General features: G+C 40.1%; 2 protein-coding genes across 2 annotated transcripts in view; one reads left to right on the top strand and one right to left on the bottom strand.

The window, feature by feature from the left end:
• The window catches only part of LOC103462837 (potassium channel subfamily K member 2-like), a 23224-nt gene extending 20159 nt beyond the window's left edge, over positions 1-3065 (top strand). The window contains exon 8 of the mRNA XM_008405846.1: positions 2955-3065. Coding sequence (XP_008404068.1) covers positions 2955-3065 — 111 coding nt within the window. The remainder of the gene's footprint in view (positions 1-2954) is intronic.
• A 343-nt stretch (positions 3066-3408) lies between these two features.
• LOC108166169 (centromere protein F-like) overlaps positions 3409-7809 on the bottom strand; it is a 16019-nt gene continuing 11618 nt past the window's right edge. The window contains exons 6-10 of the mRNA XM_017303875.1: positions 6596-7492; positions 6325-6454; positions 5244-5939; positions 5019-5128; positions 3409-4092 (exon numbers count right to left, since the gene is read on the bottom strand). Of these exons, the coding sequence (XP_017159364.1) occupies positions 3910-4092; positions 5019-5128; positions 5244-5939; positions 6325-6454; positions 6596-7492 (2016 nt within the window). The 3' untranslated portion in view covers positions 3409-3909. The remainder of the gene's footprint in view (positions 4093-5018; positions 5129-5243; positions 5940-6324; positions 6455-6595; positions 7493-7809) is intronic.

The following is a 7809-nucleotide window of genomic DNA, read 5'->3' as shown; positions in this document are numbered from 1 at the left end:
TCCACTTTATTCACCAAAAACGTTTTTTTTATTCACCAAAAACTTTTTAATTCACCAAAACCTGTTCCGTAATCTGGAACGTTCGCTACGTTGAGCTCCAGTTAGCCGCTTTATCTTACTGTGCGAGAGGCCCGTGACCTTTTGCGTCACGGACAAAAGGTCAAAGGTAACAAGGTGACCGGAGGGCTTATTATGTTGTACAAAAATAAATAAATAAATAAATAAATAAATAAATAAATAAATAAATAAATAAATAAATAAATAAATAAATAAATAAATAATATTATATTAGTACATGTTATTATGTGTCAGAAGAGGGCTTAGAAAATAATAATACCAAAAAATAAATAAATAAAATTGACCAAAAGGGCACTTGGGGGCAAGAAAGTATCTCAGACAATTGGAATACTGAGAAAAAATTATATACTTTAAAGACCTGATGTTACACTAATCAGCTAAAAATAAACAGTGGTTAATATATTCAGTAGGAAAGGTTGGAACCCTATTACCAACCCTTCCAACCCTCCTACCATTCCTCCTTCCAACACTCGTACCAACCCTGTTACCAACCCTACTTCCAATCCCCTTTGGTTTTAGGATTGGAAAGAGGGTTTCTAGGTAGTGAGCAGTGTAACTCAACAATCAGGAAGTTTTTGAAACTGCTAATTTTCTAGAAAACAAAAACCTACGTTGTGTTTTGTATAAGCACTGTGGTTGTTTCTAGAAGCAGTCGAAACCCAAATGGAAGCATAAAAAGTGCAAAATATAGATTTCACATAATAAACTGTGAACTTAAAGAAAACATTCCTGGAACATGACAAACACCATATATATATTTTAAAAATCCTCACCTTAACTAGCCTGGTTAAAAACCAGCCCCTTCTCTACKCTTAGCTTCCTACAGGGTGTCTATTGAGGAACAATTGCTTCCTGGAAGCGTGGACTCTGTTGACCTCACCCCATCRCTAACGCTTGGACATGACGTATGTTATGCGCCAATTAGACACYATGTRGATGAAGGGAAACTACCTGTGCTGTAAATAAAACCATCCACTGCAAAGAGAGAAGTGCAGATTTCAATAAGATGGCTGTTAATGCTACTTAGCAGCTTCATTCACTTCCTCCGCTGCCATTGCTAAAATACAGACAAGTAAATTGTAAATCGGCTAGAAAATCGACATCCTCCATCACAACTTCTCCTTCTATTGGCTGATTTGTAGAAAATGTACCGATAGAATCCATGTGGATGGGAGGAATCCCAGACTGTGCTGTCAGTGAGATGTGAATCAAGTGGAATAGTGTAGGAAGGTAACGGCCAGGCTGCRCACTAACTAAATGTTTCCACCATCTTTCTTTCCCTCGGTCCTCTTCATGGCCGTCAGTGGGCACTTCCTGCCTGGTGACTCTGTGAGCTGCTGCTTACACAGTGTTGCTGGGTGAAGAATGGGATAAATCATGCATACTGCAGGGGGACCGACAGTCAGTCGGTCTGTCAGGTCCACAGAAGGACGGACACACACATGGATAGACAAACACACACTCTTGAGCCAGAGTGCTAGTGAAAACACAGCTCAGCAGTCCCATCTCTTTATTTCCCATGTCGCAGGCCAGAGTTGGTTCTGGCACTGCAGCTTCCGCTAGCAGCTCCAGCCAGAGGCATCAGGACATGACTGTGTCCGTCCAGAGGTGTGTGGGACTGTGTCCACCCCTGATCTGTTCCCACAACCTCACCGTGCCCCGCTGTCACACACACGCACACACACGCACACACACACACACACACACACACACACAGGAGAAAATGACAACAGGTGAGTTTTTAAAGCAGCGTCCTCAGAGATGCTAGCATTCAACTAGAAATGCAAAGATTTCTACTCTTGGTGTCGAAACCAGGTGGATCAGAAGAAAACAGATATTTAAATAAAACCGAACAGTTTGGACTCATGTATCTCATAATAATTATTTATTATTATTTAATAATTATTATTGGATTTTCTACCCACTAAATACAAAACAAGGATGATTTAACCAAAAAAATCACCAGACACACACAGTTTCATAAGTATTTTTTAAATTATTTAAATAACCTAATTTAGAAAGATTTTCCTTTGCCTGACTTAATTTTTTTCTTAATTTGAATTATTGTACTTTTTGTCCTTAAAACCCCAAAATTTTGACTTAACTTTATATTTTGTTCTGATTATGTAACTTTTAAATATTAAGTGACTGAYAGTTTGATCAGCTGAGTACTTTTTTACTCTTGCTTGAGTAATTTTTTGGATGGGTACTTTTTACTTTTATACGAGTATAAATATGTTGAATTGGTGTTACTCTTACTTTAGTACAATGTGTGGGYACTCTACACACCCATCATGCTAATATATGTAAATCAATAAAACTGTTTGGTTGCTTTATGGTTAAAATACTGATATTGATATAAGAATGATAAAATAAYTGTAATAAGAAAATTCAAAATGTATTAAATTCTTTATTTGTAGGCTTTGTTTTCATTTGCTTTAAGGTAAGAAACTCGTTTCTTCTTCTCTGGTATTAGTCGTTTCCAAAGATGAAGCCATTTTTGTGTTCAATAGTTTTTGCTGTGCCGTAAAGTTTCACGTTTCAGTAAAAGAAGGAAAGATTAGTCCACTGATTCAAACAAGCTAGGTTGAAATAAAAGTGCATTTCAAACACAAGTATGCTGCTGTAAAGGGTAGAAAGTCATTTGACCCCCTTCAGTTTGTCTTTTATTAAATTTGACCAAGTAGCCCTGCAGTGCTCTAGGRATGACTATTATCCACTGCTAACTCTTTAGCCTTTTGTTGAGACCTAAAACAATCAAACATCAAGACCTAAGCACAACATATAATTACTTTGACTTATTTGAGGAAATAATTTTGAATGAATTATCTCGTTGAATTAAAGCGTTTGACAGATTTGTCAGTTTCTTGTGTCAGTGTAAAGTCCACACCGGAACCAACATGGCTGCCACCACCAAGATGGCCGAGGTAGATTCACTTCTTCATCCACACCCAGTGGCTCCACAAGCTGTGTTGGTGATCGATTGATTACYCTGATCAAATAATGCCAACATCTTAAATATTTATTGTCTCAAAGTTCATAATTTTCCATAATTCGATTTACTAAGTTCCTCTCAAAGAAGTTCCTCATGGCTCCATATTTGGATCACTGCTCTTCAATCTTTATGCATAAATTATGTTTAATCATAATTTACCAAATGCAGGATTAATTTTAATGCAGGTGAAAATTATCTATTATTTTAAGTAATTGAAACTCCTGAATGTCTCTAATCTGCTTTGATGTTAAAGTTGCTGCTCATATTGTCCAAAAAAAAAAAGAAAAAAAAAAGTTGTCAAAACCTGGTAAATTGCACATTTAATTCCAAAAGTACACAAATAGTAAAAATGGGTTTATTAAAGAAAAGTTAGACATCAATATAAAGCAGAAAAAGACGGAAATGTAAGAAAAGTCAGCTGCCGTCATTTACAGAAAACAAAATTGGCTAAAAGGCATTTCTTACAGCAGGAGAGCGATAGTAAAATAAAGGCAGAAAAATGACAAACTACAGCAACATCTGGCTAATTTAAAGATGCGTAAAAGTGTTTTAAAAAATGTAGTAAAAAAATAAACTAAACAAAAAGCAAATGCTAGGAAGAAAAAAAACAACATATTTTCATTTCTTCCTGATGACGCTGAGCTATAATATGCAGAATAAACAGAGCAGGTCATGCTTCTGTTTCAGTCCAAGAAAAARATATACAAGTGTTTTCTCCTCAAATAAAAAAAAAAAAGTGAACATTTTAGACCCTACATACCATTAGGTGAAATTTTAACCTTGTGATCAAGCGAACATGCGTGTCGTGGTGAGTTTCTCTCTGTGTGTGCAGTGATCTACTGAACATGGCAGTTTTCTGCTTGCTTTGTTTGCTCCACTAAAACGTGTTTCTCTCTCTGCTCTGCGTCCTGATGGACATTCAGCCAAGCTTTCTGTTCGCCACGCAGAGGCTGCCGCGTCCCGTCAGAGCCGTCCGCTGACGAACCAGAGGGACTCTGCAGGTGGACGGGAACCAAAACCTGAGGGGAAGAAAGGTCAAAGGTCAGCTATGTAGAAACTGAAAAAGAACTTTAGATGGAAGGTTTACATTTTTTTATTTTATTTCTCCATTTCCACTCGGAGGCAAAACCATTACTTTTGACAATAATTTAGGGAGTTTAACCTCTTTATTGCATACTGGCTAAAGTACCGTGACTGAGGAATACAGAAGTTTTTTAATGTTTTTTCAGAGTCGTCTCTAGTGAGGTTGTGCTTCAAGTTGGGTCATAAACTGTTTTAGACGCTCTGCAGGTTTTATTACAAATCACGAACAGCATGGTGCCGTGGACTGAAAGCAGCAGAGTCCAACCTACGGGCCTCAAACAAGTCAGAAAAGAAAATACTTGGTTTAACTGTTGAATTTTAGTTTGACAAGTTGTGTGTAACGTTTCAAGGTTTTCCTCTCATATTTGATTGGCAGCTATTGTTACCATGCAAAAGAACAAACTAGTTTTACTTCATCCTGTTTTAATTGCCTTTCAATGTGTAAATAAATGGAACATCTAAATGAGTCGTTAAACATAAATAAATGCTTTATTTAAGAGATTATTTTACAAACATGTGTAATAGATTTTCTTTGAGCCAAGACATTTTTTTTTACTTATTTTCAGTTCAGTTTCCTCATGTCTGACATCCTGATGATATTTTGTTCATCAATACATCAAATAAAAGTTTCATTTTGATATATTTTTGTCATGAACATGAAAATTSTTAAACTATGTTTACGTTTTATTTTGTTGGATGCAAAACAAAGAAGCTTTTCTAAATAAATAAAATAGATGTTTTTTGTTGAAGAAGAATCGTAATTTAGGAGAATCGGTTCTCACCAGATTAAAACACTGCGATCTGATTGGCTAGGAGAGGAAAACAGGGTGAGGAACAGGTGTGTGGATGAAGAGCTGCTCACCTTGAGGTCTGGCTGAGTCTGCCTGGCAGCCAGCCGAGGACTGCAGCGCCTCCCGGTGGTCCTCCGGATGATGTACGGACTGGCCTCCCCCAGGGGGATATCAGCAAACCCTGAGAGTCAAAGTTAGAAACAATGAAATAAAACACAAAAACGTGGATCTTTGCTGCATCCTGTGTAATGATTTACTGGTTTTCTCCCAGTGATCCACCAGATCCCCTCACTGACCTTTCTGCACCAGGTCAGGCAGACCCTCTGGCCTGAACTCTTCGTCGTCCTGTTCTCCTCTTCCTCTGGGCGTCGCGGTGTTGGCTTTCAGTTTCTTSGTCAGGTTGTGCARAGCCTCCTGGGCGCCGTCTCTGTCGCCGATTTCCTTATGACTCCGTTTCCCCGGAGACGATCCCTGCGGGGAGCTCGGCGTTGTCGTGGGAACCACATTCTCCGTGCTTTCACTGATTTTTTCTCCCTGGTGTCTGGAGGAAGACTTCCTCGCTGAGCGCCGGCGGGTTTCAGGAGGGGCCTTGGCTTCATTCGCGGGCTGGCTGGCAGCGAGCTGCTCCAGTCGGGTCTTCAGCGCGTCGTTGCTCTCCTCCAGCTTGTGGACTTTAACCATCAGGCTGCAGTATTTCTCCATGCTCTCGTCGGCCTCGGTGCTCTTCTCCTCCAGAAGCGCGTTAACCTCATCCAGCTCCTTCCTGATCTCCTCCAGCTCTCTTTCCTTCTCCGCTCTCACTCCCTCCAGAGCAGCCGCTCGCTCCTTCACCTCTCCCTCCTTCTGCTTCAGTTCTTGTYGTCTTTCCTCAGCCTCTGCCGTTTTTTTCTCCAGGGCGGTTTTCAGTTCTTCCACTTCTTTCCTCCTGACCTCTGCCTCCGACCTCAGCTGGGTCGCTTCAGCCTGCAACTCCTCACCGCTTCTTCCTCCTTCTGAAACAAGAGACATTTGCACACGATGCATCAGATAAGTTTATATGAAGTTTACATCAACTTCATTTTTAGCTGCTTCTCCTTGAATTACAGTTTCATTTAATGCAAAAAGTCAAACTTGCATAGATTGAGATGCTAAATGTGTATTTCAGTTCATTTTCATGTTCTGGCTTACAGTCAATGAAAACACAAARTTCAGTTTTAGATTCACTGGAAAAAACACTAAATCTTACCAAGTATTTTTGTCCAGTTTCTAGAGCAAATATCTTAGTACACTTGAAATAAGACAAAACTAACTTACAACAAACGTTTAAATACAAAATATGAGTTTAATTCTTTAATAAATACTCATTAGAGTTTATAAYAATCTGCTGGTGGATCCCACCTGAGCTGCTTAGGATGTTCTGCTTCTCCTGCTCCAGCTGTTTGCAGGTCTTCATCCAGAGGGTCATTTTGCTCAGAGCAGAGTCTCTCTCTTTCGTCAGACGAGCCAAGCTGGATGTTAATCCAGAAACCTGGATGCAGAGAAGAGAATATTGCATATGAAACACATTCATTTTAGACCAGTTCAGGACTTTACAGGTGTCCAACTACAGGCCATTTTTTTGTCCCTCTGCACCAGATGGGACATGTTTCGGCCTGATGGTCCAGCATACCTGCTCACTGAACTGGGTCATGGATCGTTTGCGTGTCTCCAGTTCTTCTTCCATGGAGGCGACTGTTTTCTGGAGAGCCTCACGTTCCTGGGTGAGCCTCTCTTTCTCCTCTGTTGCCTGCTGCTTCTCTTCCTCCAGCAGAGAAAGAGCTGAAGTCAGGTTGTTCTTCTCCTCTTCCATCATCAACAGAGAGGATTGTAACTCCTCAGTTTCTGCCTCTAATCTCAGCTTTTCCTGCTCCAGCGAGGAGACGGTTTGTTGGAGGCTCTGTTTCTCCGTTTCTACCAATGAGATCTTGGACTGAAGCTTTACCCTCTCCTCTTCTAACTCTGTCTTCTCCTGATCTGCCTCTGCTTTCTCTAGGTTCACAGACACCAGAGCAGACTGAAGCTCRTCTCTCTCCTGTTCTAGCTGTTCATTTCTTTCCTCTAATCGTTTCTTCTCTGCTGCGATTGATGAGATGGATTCTGCCTTATTCTCTTTCTCCTTCTCCAAAGTGAGGATTTCTTCCTCTTTAGCTTGATCAAGTGTCTTAAGATCCTTTATTTCTTCCCCTAAAGACTCAATAGTTGTCCTGAGGTCGTTGTTTTCCCTTTCCGACTCGGTCAGCTGGCCCTGAAGGTCTCCGACTCGCACACTTTGTCTCTCCGCTTCCTCTCTCGTCCATTTCTCCAGCTCCTCTAGTCTTTGTSTCCGTCTGTCTTCTTCTTCTCTTCTGTCCACCTCTGCTTTCTCCAAACCCTGTTCCAGTTTGTCCTTAGCTGCCTTCAGCTCCTCGATCTCTACATTTTTCATGTCYAGCTCTCTCTCTAAATGGGCTCTCTCAGATCTCAGAGTGTCCAGAGCGGCGGACAGCTCAGTCAGTTTCTCGTTCAGCTCTTTCTTCTCTTCCTCCACCTAAAATAATGAACAGAGTGGAAAAGCAACCAGGAGAAACGTTCACRTGAATAAAAGTGTCTTAAATATTCTTTACAAGAAATWCAGACTGYATCATCACTGTCATACCCTCCTGACTACCAGGAAAAAAAATATTGTCCAATCACCATTTTTTTAAATCACAGTCTTTGTAAGGTAATAAAAGGTTTTATGCACTTACTTTGTCTCTTCCCATAAAATGTGTTATTACTGATAAACGCCATTTTTATGAATTAGAAAAAGGTACGTACAAAAGTCCCACCCCTTCACATGTGGTATCATTGAAAAGCCCTAAATGT

This window comes from Poecilia reticulata, linkage group LG3 (assembly GCF_000633615.1).
Source record: "Poecilia reticulata strain Guanapo linkage group LG3, Guppy_female_1.0+MT, whole genome shotgun sequence".
Taxonomy (NCBI): domain Eukaryota; kingdom Metazoa; phylum Chordata; class Actinopteri; order Cyprinodontiformes; family Poeciliidae; genus Poecilia; species Poecilia reticulata.
The sequence above is the reverse complement of the archived record's forward strand: the minus strand, read 5'-3'. Positions and strand labels throughout refer to the sequence as shown.